The sequence below is a fragment of the Larus michahellis genome, chromosome 2 (genome assembly GCF_964199755.1).
Source record: "Larus michahellis chromosome 2, bLarMic1.1, whole genome shotgun sequence".
Lineage (NCBI taxonomy): Eukaryota > Metazoa > Chordata > Aves > Charadriiformes > Laridae > Larus > Larus michahellis.
In genome coordinates, this window is record NC_133897.1 from 60765475 (window position 1) to 60784259 (window position 18785).

At 40.5% G+C, this 18785-nt stretch overlaps 1 protein-coding gene across 1 annotated transcript in view; it reads left to right on the forward strand.

The window, feature by feature from the left end:
- CNTNAP2 (contactin associated protein 2) overlaps positions 1 to 18785 on the forward strand; it is a 1161641-nt gene that overhangs the window by 1051990 nt on the left and 90866 nt on the right. Inside the window, exon 17 of the mRNA XM_074575643.1 lies at positions 17618 to 17836. Within this exon, the coding sequence (XP_074431744.1) occupies positions 17618 to 17836 (219 nt within the window). The remainder of the gene's footprint in view (positions 1 to 17617; positions 17837 to 18785) is intronic.

Genomic DNA, 18785 nt, shown 5'->3' on the forward strand with positions numbered 1-18785 from the left:
ACAAACTCACGTCAGCTCTTCTCATAAGATATTTTCTCTTGTTCCTTTCTCTGGTTATGCTAATAAGGTTCTCCCCACTCATTTCACCTTGAATTCTTCTTTCTTAAACACAGATAATCAAAGCTATCCACATTAGTCCTGATAATGGTTTACTGGTGCTTTGTACAGTGGCATTAATATTACCCTGCCTGCTTCATCCTGGGAGTTCCTGGCCAATCACACTGAGATCCCATTCGTCGTGTATTATTTTCTGATCTTTCCAATGTTGTGTTTCTGGCAAAAAAAAAAAAAAATAGACATATGCTGACTTCTTGTGCAAAGGTGTTAATTATAATACTAAATATGACTTGACCCAAACCAAATTAGAGGTCCTTTAATTTTCTGATGACCCATAATTCATCCATCTCATTAACAACCTGTTTAATACTATTTTCCATCTCTGCTCTTTTCAGAAGAAAATCAAATATGCTACATCTGCAACAATTCTGCCAAAAATCAGAGGGTTTTTTAATCAAAGAAGGATATCCATTACATTAACTTTGTTAAATCCCTTGTATGCTTTCATATTCTTCGTATTCTGCCAAACATTAGAAAGCAATGTCTGCTTCACTTACTGGCTTTATGTACGCTCTTACCTTGCACAACTGCAGGGTAAAATCTGGGCACTAAGTCATTAAAACATGGCAACTCATTTTCAAAATGTAAACTCAAGGTATACATTTTCTTTGTAATTTCCCGTAATTCGAAATAAAAATTCACGTGTAGAACTGAAGTGAACAAATGAATGCATAAAGACTTTCCCATCCTGCTACTTTTTGAAGAGACTGTGTGACTTCTTGCATTAGTTCATGCAGTAAGTAGTAGCATGGTGCCACTTTGAACTCAGTTGACTGCTTCAGCCCAACTTTGTCACTGAGTTTTCTGCTTCAGCAGGGTAAATGGCAACATGTTCCAAAACAAACGAGGAGGACCAGATCCCTCTTTTCTTGATAGTAATAACTGAACTTCGTTTACTTCCTGACGGGATGTGTCTCCTTCTGAAAAAAAAACAGTGTCAGAGGCTAGATCCACCAGTAGGCTTAAGGATCTCAGTATAAAAATTTGATGCACAAAATACCTATTCAGCTGCCACCTAGCAGGAAGTGTGTCAAGCCTGTGTCAGCCTAAATTTTCCAAAGGAATTTTGTCAGAATGTGTCCTCTGGCATGCCCAGATGTGCCCAGTAGCACATGAAGAGCTCTGGTTTCGGTGGAGTAGGCACTGCTCTGCCTACCTTACATGGCCAGACTTGGCAGATGTTCCCAGTGCATTCCTTTTCCCTGCCCACATGAGTTTCAGATTTCTACCTTCCACTGAGTCTGTGGATGCTCTGATCACTAGATTATGTGGAAACAATGTCATTGAATATCAATCTTTTCTTCACCACTTTGCAGGAAGAATGGCATTTTTAATGAGCCGTGGAGTGAATGAAGAGATAGACCTACTGGCTAGGAGACCCACCTGAGGTGCAATTATTTTTTTTCCCAAAAAAGTACTTTAATATTTAAAAATGCTCATCTCAGCAAAGGAAACATCCTGCCCATGGGACTAAAATGAATCTCAACTGCTCTTTCAGTTAAATAAATAGCCCACACAGCATCTGCAATCGCAGAATCACACAATCACAATATGGTTGAGTATGGAGAGGACCTCATACTCATCTGGCCCAACCATCCTGCTCCAGACTTTGTCCCTGATCTCTGGGGCCTGGGACTCCTGAAGGCTGGTCTTGCTAGTCAAGACTGAGGCAAAGAAGGTGTTCATTACCTCAGCCTTTTCCATGTCCTGTGTCACCAGGGCCCCTGCTCATTCATCAGTTGGCCCACATTTTCCCTAGTCTTTTTTTTTTGCTACTTAAGTAGCACTTAGGTACTTGCAGAAGCCTATCTTCTTTTTGCCCTCCTCTCTCCTCTCAGGATCCTGAACGCCACCATCTCATGATCACCCCAGCTTGTGCTGTCTTCAACCTTCACATGCCGAGCAAGACCTTCCGGTTTTGTGAGTGTAAGGTCCAGCAGAGCATCTCTCCTCATTGGCTTCTCTTGCACTTGTGTCAGCACATTGTCATCAACGCTCTCCAGGAACCTTGCTTATGTTCCACTGTGTTGTACCTCCAGCAGATATTGGGCTGGTTGAAGACCCACATGAGGACCAGGGGCTGTGAACATGAGGCTACTTCTAGTTGTCTCATCCACTTGTTCTTCCTGGTCAGGTGTCCTAGCAGACACCCACTAACTATACGGTCACCTGTACCACTCAGATCTTTAATCCTTACCTTTAATCGTAATCATCAACATCATCCCATACATTGAAATGCCATGAGTGAGGAAATCTGAAATGGTCCAACCAAGCTGCATTGTGTGCTGAGGCTGTATGGCCTGAATCCAATGGATCTTCTGGTCCTAATTCATTTAGATGCTTTTGAGAATCTTTTTGGTGAGTGTTTGAACAGTGTCTTGGTACACTGTAAACTATTTTATTTCTTTAAGTTGGACTTTTTAGATAAAGCATTGGCAATTGCTTCGTTAGCCTGTTGAAAGTCCAAATTATTCTTTATTGTTTTCACCAAAGCAATTCAGATTTAAAGTAGAAAAAGATTTTCTGTGGCTAAATGATAAGATATAATGAAAGAGGTGATTTTAATAATAAAAAAATTGTATCCATGATCCTTCAAATATTTATGCACAATTAATTCAATTTATGTCACTAGATTGATTCAAGTAAATATAATTTTTTTATTTTTGACTTTTTGCAAGAACATTATAATGTGGTAGATGCTAAATGTTCATATAAAGTTTTGGCCACAGATTTTCCTAACACTTTGCAGCATTTAATCGTGTTTTAAATGCTAGTTTAAAAGAAATATAAATTTAAATCATGATGAAAATTAATTATTTTTTAAGTCACTCTCGGTTCAGTCTCTGCGTCTCTGTCTCTCTACTTGCCTTGCTACAGTTGTTCTGAGGACAAGCAAAAAGAATATTTCTTCTCCTGACTTTTCATTCAGAAACCTTGCACACAATTTCTTACATTTTAAAAGAAAAGAAAAAACGGTCATGTAAAATTTTGTTTAAAAGTTAGTAAAAGAGTGAATCTGTTTGTTAAGAAGAACATGAAGGCAGTTACTATCACCAGACGACCAATACACTTTCTTGCATAATTTAGGCTTTTCATATATCCTCTTGATCTAAATGCCTGGACTTTGTTTTTGAAATAAAGCTTGGATCGCTATAGTGCATTTTGTCCCTACTCGTGCACTGCGGACAGGTGTCTATTAGTATGAATTCTTAACAACAAAAGTTTTATACACTCATAAATCCTTTCACTCCCCCTTTTATGTTTTCCACGGTTACAGCAGGAAATAGGAATGAAGCTCCTGTTGGCTTTACATTTTGTGAGACTCATGCGCACAGTGAAGCAAAGTAGTTAAGAAAAGGTGGCTAAACCATGTGGCTGTGCCCGTTAACCTCTGCCAGTGTGTTTCAGGAGTTTCCTACCTCTGATGATCAAGTCAGAGCACACATTTTTACCTTCAGCATGTCAGTTACGACTCCCCTGCTCCTGTACCATTCCATGCTGCTGCTGCTTTGTATTTTTTCTAGATATTTTTTCCTGCTGCAGAATAAAAAAAGTAAACAATACCAAAGATTTCATCTGCAATTTTGGGGGGTTCTACCTGGGATGTTGGCAACCGTGAAGTATTACAAATGTAGTTTTCAGAGAAGAAAATCTTTGTTTAAAGCTTTCAATAAAAGGGAGCCACAGTTAGCCAGGTTTATATGTCCTGCCCCCTCACGCGCACCCTTTTCATATGCTGAGTTACTACACTACAGGTAAACTTGAGTCATATTTTTGGATAGCCTTTTTTATTGTGTTAGTACAGAGCGTAGTGCAACGGGGTCCTTACCCTGATGGTGACCCCTGGACAGCCACAGGGAAATAAATAGCAGCCATGAAAAATTGCTTGTAAAACAGCCACTACAAATGACAAAAACTTACACGGCCAGGCAGAAAAATCAATAAATTCATAACATCATGAGCACCCGGCCAGACATAAAAGTTTTTCAGTAGCTACCAGCCGTGCATCCAAATACCTTTACAAGTCTTAATCACAGTCTACAGCAAAACCCACGGCTAATACACAAATTACAGAATAAGAAAAACACCACAGAAAAGGGGAAGAAAAGGACACGGGCAATGTGGTTTCTCAAAATCACACCACAGAAGAGTGACAGTCTTGATGTCTACTTTTCAGGCCTGCATCAGGCTCTTACCACTTTTAGGGTAATGTACAATTTACAATTTTGGCGGATTTTTGTGACATTCAAATGTGACATTCAAGAGGGGGGTTGATGTCCTTTGTATCTGCTTGTACGTACTTGGAACCATTGCTCAGCATTTTAGAACCGTGCCAGTTTCATAGCAATTTTTCATAGGAAAACAAGCCACTCTCTCCTCTCAAAAATATCTCTGTTACTTTACCATGCTCAGACATAATCTGATTTCATGAACGTTAGCACCCACTTTTATTTTGCCTTTCATCTAACAAAAAATAACTACCGGTTACGCAAAACTTTTTTATATGCTGCGTGGGAGAGCTCTGTTTTGATGTCTGCGCTTCCCCCTTGTTGTGGTGTCTTCTGTTGCATGGAACCAATTCAGTTTCATGGTAAAGTGTTGCAGTTAAAAGGATATAATGAAGAATGTTATAACCCACTGCAGACAGGAAAGTACACGCCTCCTCTCTTTTTCCACTCAGTGCACTGACTACAGTTCCCTTTGTGAATAATCTCTCACAAAAGACACCAAAAGATATTGTTGCTGTATTTTTCCTCTCATGAGAGGAATCGCCAAGACCTTCAACTGAGTCACCGTTCCTTCCTTCCTTCCAGGCAGCTAAGTAGTCATTGGAAAAGGGGTAGGATGGGAAGTAACATCAAGTATCTGAAATTGTATTTTTTACTTTAGAAGTAAAAGCAAGGTGTAGTATTTTCTCAGACCCTGCTCTAACTGTCTGATGTTTGACCTTAAACAAGTACTTTCACATATCTTTGCTTTGGTCCCCTCTTTATGCAGGACCGATAATGTTATTTTTCATTCTTGATGTCCATGGATGAAAACTGCTACATCAACTAAAATATAATCATAAAAATATGAGAGTTGTTTCCAAGTGCTTATCTACAAGACAGCTGGAGTGCAATTAGCATAACTGAAGTAATTAATAAATAATGATAATAAATAATTATCTTCTCAGGGCATATTTGGCCTTCGCATGATCTTTCATGAGAAAATTTGGTACTTTCATTTAAACACAATATTCTTTTATCCCCCAAAGCAATCTAATCTACTGTGTAGGAAGACCGGTATTTCTGTTTGATTGGTTGGCTGATAGTTGATTTTATTTTGAAGTGAAATAAAAATAACCAATTCTTACTTATTACCAAAATCAAATCTTTGTCCTCACACAGATACTTACTCATGATGAGGAGGGTGCTGTATTCAGTGCTGATTTCCCTTCACATTGAGCTCCAGTGTAGTTACGCCTTTCCGAAATATTGTGAACTATATGCGTAAGTGGTTGTCTGCCAGTAGAAAAAGAATTTATGCCCGTCCACAAGGTGAGAGAAGCCAGGACCATTTTTTTTTTTTTTTTTTTTTTACTATCTTGCACCTGAAGAGCATTTAACCACTTGCAGGTAGCCTGTGTGTTTTGGAAAAGGTTGAGACAGGTTTCCAGCGGTTAAAAGTTCCCCCTCAGCTGCAGTCAGACAGCAGGTTGGACCACCCTAGGGAAAACTCGGGAAAGGATTATAAGTCTGCACTGTTCTCTGCTCCAGCTTCTGCTCCAAAGGAGTAATCTAATCTTGTGTGTGCGTGGAAACACAATGCCTCACTGACATGATCGCTCTCTACCAGAAACGAGCTGTAACCGAGCAGTGCTGCATCTAACAGATATGCCTCTTTCTGTATGCAACTTCTTAACCTTTTGAGAGCAGACTGTGGTAGAGAATAGCCCGCTTTTAATGCCAGCATTGTTGAAACAGTCCAGCTGTAAACGTGCACTTGAGGAAATTACTCCACACAGTAGTATCTCAGTCTATTATTCCCTTAAATACTGAAAAACAGAAAGGAGGGGGGAAAAAAATAGTGTTGCTAGCTGAACTCATGTAAAACAGCAGTAAGGAAGCACTGCAATACACCTGCAAATGTTTCAAAATATGTACATAGGGGTGGATATTGGTGCAAGGGGCAGGTGCACAACAAAATTAAGCTTGATGCTACAGAGTAGCCAACAGACTAGGAGAATAATGGCCTGTAATTTTTTATTTCTTTATATATTTACTTGTAACAAACTGTAATTTCTTTGACTTTCCTAATGCAATCCAAGAGGAATAATCATGCCCTGGAGAAAAATGGAAAATGTAGGACTTTGTGAATTACTCTTTGGAACTGAATTATGTGGGGGGAACAGCAATGATGCACACTTTTAGCTGCTAGAAATCTAGATCACACTAGCAAAATTTATTTAGTAGATACTGTTAGAATCCCCTGTCCATATAAATACAGATAAAAGCCATCCTGGTGTCACACTCTAGAAACACACATTCACTGTGAGTGATACACTGCTGGTAATGAACATACCTTTTAATTTCTTCATTCTACCTGTAGTCTTATCTAGCATGAGCTTTGGCAAACCAGCTCACTGTTACATTCCAATTCCATCCAGAGAGGCAAGTATTCAGTATTAGAGGTTAACCAAAGGAAACAAAGACAACAGTTTATCGTCAGCAAACATTCTTTTTCACTGAAGTTGATGAAAAAATTACAGTGGGCTTCAACTAGATCCCCACAGAGAGCTGTCACCCTCACATTGAAAAAGTGTTTCCTGATGTTCAGAGGGAGCCTCCTGTGTTTCAGTTTGTACCCATTGCCTCTGGCCCTGTCACTGGGCACAACTGAAAAGAGCCTGGGTACTTCTTCTTTATACCCTCCCTCCAGGTATTTATGTACATTGATGAGGTCTCCCCGAGTCTTCTCTTCTCCAGGCTGAACAGTCCCAGTTCTCTCAGCCTTTCCGCACATGTGAGGTGCTCCAGTCCCTTAAATCATCTTAGTGGCCCTTTGCTGGACTCTCTCCAGTATGTCCATGTCTCTCTTGCACTGGGGAGCCCAGAGCTGGACACGGTACTCCAGGTGTGGCCTCACCAGTGCTGAGTAGAGGGGAAGGTCACCTCCCTCGAATTTCTGGCAACAATCCTACTAATGCAGCCCAGGATACCATTTTTGGCTCATGGTCAACTTGGTGTCCACAAGGACCCCCAGGGCCTTTTCTGCAAAGCTGCTTTGCAGCTGGGTGATCCTCAGCATGTACTGGTGCATGGGGTTTTTCCTCATAGGATGCAGGACTTTGTACTCCCCCTTTCTGAACTTTATGAGGTTCTTGTCAGTCCATTTCTCCAGACTGCCAACATCTCTCTGGACGGCAGTATGGACATCCCAGTTTTGTGACATTTGCAAACCTGCTGAAGGTGCCCTGTCATCATCTAGGTCATTAATAAAGATTTGAGGAGGACTGAAGCCAAGATTGACCCCAGGGGTACACCACTAGTTACTATCTTTCCTACCTTCCAGCTTCCATCCACCTTCTCTTCACCTGCCTTTTCCACAATTTTTTTTGGTCATCTCCTCTCCCCAGTATTTCCCAGTACTCTAGGAATCCCAGACTGTGGGACTCCCAGAATTTCCCAGGACTATGCTGCAATGTAGTACAGTACTTCTGAGTCAACTGGTATATATTGAATATCTACGATTAAAACCACAGGTGAGGATAATGAATTTCAAGGGCTCAGCATGGAGACAATAGTAGAAGATTACTATAGTAGAGGGAGTCTAATCCACCACAGGCAACAAAGGAACAAGAAAACAGCTAGCTATATTCAGTTAGGCAGCCAGATATATGAAAATATATTTGAGCAGTCATAAAATGAAATGATTAAAGAAGGATTTTAACATACGCAATTCCCATTAATCCAAAAATGCTTGGTTCCTTAAACAGAAAGCTAGGACTTAGACTTATTATTTGTCCAGTTGTTGAAATTACTGGTCCAGTTGTAAATCTTACCACAAAGAAGATGTGAAAGTATCATGGAAGAAGGACAATGCATTAAAGTTCACATCTTTTAAATATACAGCAAAACAATTTATTTGTGTGCAGTCTTGTTTTACGGTGTGAGAACATAGTCATATGCATAAGAAAACAGCGGCTCTTGCTGAATTGGGACATCGTCTCTCGGTGGATCTAATTCCCTGTCCATTCGCAAAGAAATGTCACTGCAAGTTTGTAGCTACCAAAAGTAGATACTGCACACAGTAGAGAATGAATCAAGTGCCTTCAGGCTGCAGACTAAATGGTGGAGAAAATGAGGATCAAAAATATGAGAAGGATCGCCACTTCAGAGGATGCTCTTTTCTGCATTTGACAAAGCCTTTTTCTATTTTTCATTCTGATTTGGTTTTTTACATGCTTTGAAAATTTCAAAATGAAAACATACAAAAAACCACTGAAAAGGTCATAAGAAGCTTCACACATTCTGAAGAGTTCTGTATTCCTGATGAATTTGTAGAGGAATTTAATAAATCCTATTCACCATAAATTGGTTTCTTTAATATTTGCAAAAAAACCACCCTTGGATTTCAAATTGTATCTTTTCTAAATATTATGGTATAATTTTTTCCAAACCTTTATGGTTAAAGTCGTTCGGTTATACACGTTTTCATTCCTTTACCTTTCATTGAGAAGTTAATTTCTCTTCTCCTTTCTATAAATGGTTGTAGACTTCCTATGACTAAAGGTAAAATGTCTTTAAAAATATTTTCTCCAGGCAACAAGAATTTCACTGACCATAAATCAGTAATGCTGTTACAGGATGTCTGAAATCACTCATATTTAAAAACTAACTGTACAGTTATATCATCAAAATGTTAATGCTCATGGCAGCCACTGAACCTCCTTTTTCACAGGGAAATAATATTTTATCAAAATATATGGTAATCTCTCTTCCCACATATCTAAAGTCCCTGAACATCAAGGCAGGGACTGGGGGAACAGAGTCCCTCCCATCGTAACCCAACTCAAGTTCAAGACCACTTGAGGAATCTGAACATACATAAGTCCATGGGACCTGACAAGATGCATCCCAGGGTCCTGGGAGGACTGGCTGCTGCAGTTGACAAGTCACTCTCCATCATACTTGAAATGTCATGGCACTTAGATGAAATCCCCAGTGACTGGAAAAGGGGAGAAATATCACACCCATTTCTTAAAAGGGTAGAAAGGAGGACCCTGGGAGCTACCAACCGGTCAGCGCCACCTCTCTGCCTGGTAAGATCATAGAACAGGGCCTCCTGGGAGCTATGACAAGGCATATCCATGACAGGGAGGTGATTTGAGACAGCAAACTTGGCTTCACCAAGGGAAAATTGTGCGTGACTAATCTAGCAGCCTTCTTCGATGGAGTGACTGCATCAGGGGACAAGCCAAGACCTACTGATGTCATCTGGACATCTGTAAGGCCTTTGATATGGTCTTCACAGGCCTTCACAACATTCTTGCCGCTAAATTGGAGATAGATGGGTTTGATGGATGGACTGTTAGATAGATAAGAAACTGTCTGGATGGCTTCATCCAGAGAGTTATAGTCAATGGTTCAATGTCCAAGTGGAAAGCAGTAACTAGTGGTGTCCCTCAGGGGTCTGTACTGGGACCAATACTATTTAATATCTTCATCAGTGACATAGACAGTGAGATTGAGTGCACCCTCAGCAAGTTTGCAGGTGACACAAAGCTGAGCGGTGCAGTTAATAGTTTGAGGGAAGGGATGCCATCCAGAGAGACCTGGGCAGGCTGGGGGAGTGGGCCCATGTGAACTTCATGAGGCCAAGTGCAAGGCCTACACCTGAGTCAGGATAGTCGCCAGTACCACTACAGACTGGGTGATGAATGGATCAAGAGCAGTCCTGCAGAGAAGGACTTAGGGGCACTGGTGGACAAAAAATTGGACATGAGCTGGCAACGTGCACTTGCAGCCCAGAAAACCAATCGTATCCTGGGCTGCATCAAAAGAAGTGTGGCCAGCAGGTTGAGAGAGGTGATTCTGCCCCTCTGCTCTGTTCTTGTGTAACCCCACCTGGAGTACTGCCTCCAGCTCTGGGTCCCCAGCACAAGACAGACATGGACCTATTAGAGTGGGTCTAGAGGAGGGCCACAGAAGTGGTCACAAGGCTGGAGCACTTTTTCTGTCAAGAAAGGCTAAGAGAATTGGGATTGTTCAGGCTGGAGAAGAGAAGGCTCCGGGGAGAAAGGTCTTGCTGCCTTTCATTATATTAAAGGTGCTTATAAGTATAAGAAAGACAGAGAAAAACTTTTTATGAGTGCTTGTAGTGACAGGACATGGGGGCAAGGAACAATGGTTTGAAACTGAAAGAGGGTAGATTTAGACCGATTGTAAAGAAATTATTTACGATGAGGGTCGTAAGACACTGGACCAGGTTACCCAGAGGAGATGTTTGTGCCCCATCATTGCAAGTGTTCAAGGTCAGGTTGGATGGCACTCCGAGCAACTTGATCTAGTGAAAGATGTCCCTGGCCATGGAAGGGGGGTTGGACTAGGTGATCTTCAAAGATCCTTTCCAACCCGAACCATGCTATGGTTCTGTGATTCTGTTATTGTCCAATGGATTGTTTGCTCCATGTAGATTATCAGCTTGTTCTAAAGGTTCAGAAAGACACTGAGCCTCAATTGCTATTATATGGTATCTTGTGAATGGATTTATACCATGAGAAGTGGGTGTTAAATGATGTTAAATCAAAGTGATAGCTTTACTCACCCTGTTTTCCTTCTTGACACTTACATAAATGACTGTGTAAGATCCAGTAGAGTGTAAAGTTGCTTTTTTTTTTTGGTTTGACTTGTTAACCTACAGGCAAATGTAGAGTGTGTCTAGTCTGTACAATGAACCCCCATACTATAGAGATACCTAAGCTAATTCTAAGAAAAAATAGCATGTCCACATAAATCAGCACTCAGCTATGCTAGGTTTGATCCTAGGTGCAGTATAGCCTCTCATTAGAACTAATTACTCTTGGCACAGCATCATGCTGATGCAGCTGCACAGCTTCCAGAGCTAGTTCATTTGGCACTTAGCTCAGGGTTCACTCTAGTCTTGGGCATAGATGTGCACTGTCATTTGGTCAAATGAGTGAAGCTTTCTCTCATTAGTTCAAATGACCGTCTCATTTGGGAATTAGATAAATGATGAAGTCTTCCAGATGCTTAGTCCAATTACTGTAAATATGGTCATGATTTTTGACAACTACCTGATTATTAACAGACAGCCAAGCTATGCAGTAATTCCTGCATTGCAGTAAAGCAACTTGGTTCAACAATTTCTCTCTCAGATATTTTGGTGGCTTTCACTTTCACTTGTGTCCCGTGAGAAGTTGCCTCCTCAAAGCAGGTCCTGTGTTCCAATATGGCACGTCAGGGTAGCATCTGTAGCCCTTTCCACATATTTTCAGCAACCTATCAGTACTGTTTTGATGTCAGCATTGGCATGGCCATCTCTCACCCCTGTGCAAATGAGGGCAGCAGGGCAGGTAATTTAGAGATGACTTTGTAAAACTATCTTTAAACTCATCTGTCTGAGTAAAGTGGAAAAGCTGGACAAGATTGCTTTCAATTCCTGGAAGGCCCTCTTTTCTATCCAGAGTCTACTAAACTCAATGGGAAGGATTCCAGTGGCTACAGATATGAGACCTGATCATGACCCTGGTGATGGATTCCATATAAAGATACACAAACCACTACTTCTAGATATGCTTAGCATCTCTATCTGTTGATTAAGTTTTCATTCGTTTTCAATCATTTCACTGAATTCTGTCTACTGGATTAGTCAGTCCTTTGTCAGAGGTGTATTTACAAACAAACTGTCCAAGAAGTTTGGCAGATGTTGCCCTTACAGAGATAGAATATTTTCAAGATGTTGTTTTCATGGAACAAGCAGGCAAAGTGGAGAGGGGAAATATATGTCTGGCAGGTTTTAGTCTACAGTTTATAGCTTATTGTTGTATCCTGTTTTACAGCCAAGCAAGTGAGCTCCAATTCTAGCCGTAACAAGGCATTTATGTTCTAAGAATGGGATTTCAAAAGGATCCTAAAGTTAGATACTGTTCCCTTTGATGTAAGTCAACTAAAACATCAGTGAATCCCATTGAAGGGTATAAAAATACATCAGGGGAGGTAAGGGAAAAAAAGTACAAGGGAGGAGATGAAAGTATGTGTTTCAGAGAAAAGATAATGGAAGAGAAGGAGAGAAACAGAGACTGGCCTACAAAACTGACTGTGAGGAGGGTTGTAACCCCTCCTTCTTTTTTTTCACAGCTGATGTGTCTTGAGAACCTCCACCTACTGCTTAGCATCTTGTGAGCACCCACCCATCTGTCAGTGTCTCTTTCTTTGCTGGCAGCCTCATTATAGCTAGAGATACTAGCTTGCAATTATTCAAAAAGGATCAAAGTAGGAGAATAGGAAAAAAAAGACGCTTGCAACACAAGGAGTTCTAGGAAAATGGGAGACCTAGCTGCTCATAGATCTTGAATGCCAGAAAAGTCCATCAGCTTATTTAGCCTGACCTTCTGCATAGCAAAGGACATAGAAGTGCATGCTACTTCCCATGCTGTTGAGCCTCAGAACTTGTGTGTAACTAAAGCATATCTACCAGAAAACCTTGAAAAGAAGGACACAAGGAACGCAGAATCCTACAGACAATGCAGTCATAGAATCATAGAATACCAGGTTGGAAGGGATCTCAAGGATCATTTGGTCCAACCTTTCTTGGCAAAAGCACAGTCTAGACAAGATGGCCCAGCACCCTGTCCAGTTGCATCTTAAAAGTGTCCAATGTTGCGGAATCCACCACTTCACTGGGAAGATTATTCCAGTGACTGATTGTTCTTACTGTGAAATTTTTTCCTCTTGTGTACCATCGGAATCTCTACAGGAGTAACTTGTACCCATTATCCCGTCTCTTTTCCGTGGGCAAATGGAAAAAGAGAGTCTCTGTCTTCTTTGTAGCTACACTTCAAATACTTGAATATGGTGATGAGGTCTCCCATAAGCCATCTTTTCTCAAGGCTGAACAAACCCAATTTTCTCAGCGTTTTCCTCATGTGGAAGACTTTCCAGTCTTAGATCATCTTTGTGGCCCTTCTCTGGACCCTTTCCAGCCTGTCTGCATCTTTTTTGTATAGCAGGGACCAAAATTGAACACAGTATTCCAGGGGTGGCCTGACAAGCACTGAATAGAGTGGGATAATGATGTCTTTATCTCTGCTGGTGATGCCCTTGTTGGTGCAACCCAGAATTCTGCTGGCTTTCTTTGCCGCAGCAGCACACTGTTCACTCATATTGAGCTTGCTGTCCACTAGGACCCTCAGGTCCCTTTACCCAGAGCTACTCCCCAACCGGGGAGATCCCAGCCTGTGCTGCACTCCTGGATTATGTTTTCCCAAGTGCAAGACCTTACATTTGCCCTTGTTGAACTTCATAAGGTTTTTGTTAGCCCACTCTTCCAGCTTATCCAGGTCATCCTGCAGGGTGGCTCAGTTGTGTCCCTTGCTTTTTACAGCCAAATGCCTCACAGATTTAAGATGAGGAAATGGTGCATCTGAATAGCACTAAAGAATAAGAACAAAGAACAAAGAGCGAGAAGGGCATTTTGTTTGACAAAGTTGTACTTTTGTGTTCTGAACAGATGGCTGACAATGACCTGAGACCTCAGAAAATTGAATCGATGAAAGAAATGTGTTCAGATTTAATTATAGGTAATTGCACAAGGCACAGAAAGGGTAAAACTGAGCCACAAGCCTCAGTTTATTGAGTGAATATATGTGGCAGGAGCACATAAAAAATTCACCCTTGTTCAATTTTATGAAGTTTCCATCACAAAACATTGTACTGATTGAATAAACTAAAGCCCACATTTATTTTCTTTTTGTTTTATTTCATAATTACGTAATTTCAGACATTTGCTCAATGTCTGATCCTCGTTCTTATTTCTTTGAACAACTGGCTTGAGTTTTGTGGTATTTGGTGGAAGAGGAAATAAAATGATCATTAGGGAAACTCACTTCACGAGCTACAAAGTGACTGACCAGTAGAAATCTTTGGGAACTATGCAACTCATTTCCTACATGTTTCTGAAAAAATCCTGCTCTGGTTCATTTGGTCACTGTGAATAAATAGTCACATGTGCACATGTATGTTAGATATCTTTTAATCATCCCCTTCAAAAATTTGACAGAATAATACCACTGTCATGTCAACCAAGGATATATTCGAGTCAAAGATGCCACATCATGCAAGGGTTGTATGTAAACAATACTTAGGAAAAATTAAATAAGTGCAACTCTTCTGCATAACTGTTTAAGCTGAACTTCTGAACAAATTTCTTGTTGCACTGGGTCTGGCGGAGGTGGAGTTAACTTTCTTTGCTACAGAAAAAAAAAAAAAATCTTTTCTGGATTTGTGCCTAAAAGAGTGTTGATAGCACACCAGTGTTTTGGCTATTGCTGCACGGTGCTTGCACAGCGTCAAAGCTATCTCTCTTTCCAATTTCTTCCTCAGTCAGTAGACTGAGGGTAGCAAAGACGCTGGGAAGGGACACAGCCAGGACAGTTGAATATTGGCCGAAGGGATACTCCATACCCAACACCATGCTCAGCGGTAGAGCTGGGGTGGAGGAAAAGGAAGGAGCAGAGGCAGCACGGTGTGCTCAAAGCCATGTCCAACCTGACCTTGAATACCTCATTCCTACAGTACCTGCCTTGAGATTCGGGGACTCAAGAGATGCGGGAAGAGTAACTGCCAGTGGAAACTGAGACAAAAAATTTGTGGAGTACCTCAGCCTTCTCCATGTCAGTTGCCAGCAGATCCCCTGTCTTATTTATTGGGGAGTTACAATTTCTTTTGTCTGACTAACGTGCCTTTTATCAGATGTTCATCCATTTTTGTTAAGGTACAAGTACCAATCAGTTTACGTAGAGATGCCCCTGGTTGGAGAATACACTTAATCTATAAATCCAAAAAATTCATTCCAATAGAAACTGAGAACGAAGACTAAGAACCAGCAACATAACTCGCATGTGAGACATGCTGTCATGCAGCCTCTGCCCATCTACAATGCTCTTCTCATTGACATACTTCATGGTTTTTCAGTCCATCAGTCTAGCAAATACATTTCCTCCCCTTTGGTTTATGGGAGTCGTGTTTTGAGGTTGCTTGGGAATGGATCAGCAAGCCATAGGTGCTGTACTCCCTTCTCTAACTTTCAGCATGTCAGCAGGTACGTGCAGTCAAAACAGCCTCTGGTGAGATTTTTCTGGAATGTCTTCCCTAACTATAAGATTAAATATAAAAATATAATATGAATTTATACAAATGGTACTCTCATGTCAGAGTGAATAATTTTCTCCAATAAGTATGAATTTCATCGTAAGTCTTTCAGGCTGTGATACAGTTTTCAGTCTAAAGCCATGCATAAAGCTAAACTATGCAGGCACAGAACTTCTGCTTGAAATATCGCTGTTTCCCAACTCTCTGCACTTTCTCTTTTGAAGGAAGATTATTCTTCCTTTAAAAAATTAGAGATACTTCCATCCAGAAGACGAAGAACTTGCGAACAAAGAAGCATTCTTGCAGAGGTTTTCAAAATCCTAGATGGGGTTGTGCTCGAGGTACCCACAAACAGTATCAACAGTGCCATCAGTTGCCTCAGAATAAGACGAAAAGTCTGCTAAGGTGTTCTTATTTTATGGACTTGTAGATAGATGGCTTTTGGGAAGCAATTCAAGCCTGACAGTGAAGACATCTGAGGCAGTTCTTCAAAGCAAAAAGTAAAGAAGAATTACACACACAACCTTGAAAATAGAATGGAACACAACATACAACTTAAGTTCTGGAGAGATTTTATGTACGTTCCTAATTTGCCTGAGTTTCTTGGCAGAAGTGCTGGACTTATAAGACATAGCAACATAAAATGAAACATCTTTATTCCTTTAATGTCAAGCTTTGGCTCATACAGATTTTCTGTCTTGTAAAGCAGAAAAGGCCAAACAGACTAAATTCATGGCTTATGAAAGGCAGTTCATTCAAGAAATTAAAATATTTTATTCAGCAGAGAACAGAGAGTACAACAGCAATAAAATATGCTTTTATTTTTTTCTTTTAGAAATAGTCAATTTTGCAGAAAAAAAGGTGTCAATTGTATAATAAATATGTTTTGAAAGAACATTCTCTGTAAAAAGTTTATTCCTATCCTTCCAGTTTTCATAAAAATGCATTTAATTTAGCCTGACATAATCTTGTGAAAATCTATTAGGCCATGTGCAAAAATATTTCCCACTATTTATCAGTATTGTTAGTGCTAATGAACACGGAGTGGTGCTACCACAATTTAATAGCCTTGCTGAGTAAGATTTTTATAAGACTGTTTTATTAATTCAACTAAATAAGAAACCACAGCTGTACTGGAACACTGAAACCATAATTGGGCACCCGAGATTTTTCAGAATTAAAAGGGCACTGCAGCTTTTTTTATTTTATATGTAAATAAGACAAATTAAATGGAACTCTTGGTTGTCTTTACTTCTATCTGGTATCCTCCTTTGTGAATGCTATCGTTGATAATCCATTTTCTGGTAACCCTTTCATCTTATGTTTTGCCACCATAATATAATTTACAGCCCCAAATTATATAAACTGTATATCAGTAAGAAAGTCAAAATTGTATTTCTTCATTCCAAAGTCATCTATATATTATTAGTCACACTCCCTGCTTAATAATAAGTATCAATTATATAGTTTGCGAAGGATGTCTTGGAGGAATGTCTAGTGGAGCCTAACAGACATTTGTAAAATTTCTAGGCATGTTTTGAATCATCCACTATAAATGGAGCACTGTAGTGCTTGCTAAGAATTCATTTATTTTTTCAGCCATAAAATCTCACATAGGTCATTACCACTGCATTATTAGTTCATTATAAATTTAATTCCTCCTCCTCAAAAAAAATGTAGACTTCTGCACCACTTTTTAATCAAAATGTGTACTTCCCTAACCAAAAAAACAACGGGAACTCAAAAGCTGCAGAAATCAAAAATTAATTTCATTTTTGAAGGGTCTGTTGATGTTTTCTTCTAGAAGCTGGGGAACACGTTTTTCTGATATTACTGAAATTATTAGTGGAAGTAAAAAATCCTCTTCGAGGATATAATTTATTCTGGTTAAATTTTACAAGCCCAACTGATTTGATTTCCGTCACATGCTATAGAAACTTTTCACAGTGACTTCCTTAGAAACACTTTAACTCCTAGACAAGTTAGAAGGAACTGAACGTGCTTAGAAATTCTGAAAGGTGGCTGAACAGTGTGTATTTCTAGTAAGTATGACTCCTGTCTGTTCAGGATGTATAAGTGTATTTGTTTACAATGTAAAATGGGTTCCCTTTTGCTTGGTGTTTCAGCTGCTACAGAGGTTTCCTTTTCATTTGATGTTGGAAATGGGCCTGTGGAAATTGTCGTTAGATCTCCCAACCAGCTCAATGATGACCAGTGGCATCAGGTCAATGCTGAGAGGAATGTCAAACAGGCCAGCCTGCAGGTAGACCAGTTACCCCTGGAGGTCCGGAAAGCACCCACGGAAGGACACACACGACTTGAGTTGTACAGCCAGCTCTATGTTGGTAAGATGCTGAGTGGGTAACCGGGCTTTGCTCTCACATGTTGAACACTCCTTGCCTTGTGTCTTGCCAGCAGCAGATCATTTAATGTGGGAAGTTGTGCTCCTGAAGCACTTGCATGACTGCACAGGAGGGAAAAGCTAAAAAACAAGAAGAAAAGACAAGCATGTCCATAATTATGGAAATCAGATCAAGTAAGAGAAAAACATTCTGTGTTGGCAACTTGCCATTTTTGCCTTTCCCCCCTGGCTGAAAGTACCTTTAGCAGGCAGTAGTGCCAAATTCATTTTTTGCCGAGTGTCTCTCTCACACGCACTTACTCACCACAGAAGTGAAAAATTCTGCATAGGTCTTGCCAGGACTGCGCGTGCCTGCAGTACCCGTCCTAGGCTCGGCAGCACTTCCAGCCTCTTTAGGTTTGATCATTGCCTGCACTTTTGCGTTCACGGCTCTCGCTGCAGTCTTTTCCCTTTAGTCCCATGGGCTGTTTGCCCATTCAATGTAGGAGAGCGTCACACAGCGTTACACAAGTGGAACCCTGGAGCCAAGTTAGTCCAGCTGCTTTCTGGAGCTGCTGGTCTCTGCTACGTTTTGGGCAGGCTGTTCCAGCAGCGCTTGTATTTCTCTGACTGTTAGCCCCGGGGCTGCGAAGTGCAGACATGCCAAGTGCCATTAGCTGGAATCAGAACTGCATGAAATGTTGAGCAAAGAAGCACTTTCCTACCTCTCTAGATATCTGTTAACAGGAGAAGAGGAAGAAGGGAAGAAGAAAACCACATTATCTCTTTTTTCTCCATGTTAGTCAGGATTCAACAGCAGAAATTAATTAAAATGAGGTTTAAAACCTTCACTGCCTTAGTAAATAGCACGGTGTCACTGCAAACTGTGTATAATGTGTCACCAGATGTGCAGTCATTATTTACAAGCTCAGATTCTCCTCTACTGCTGACTG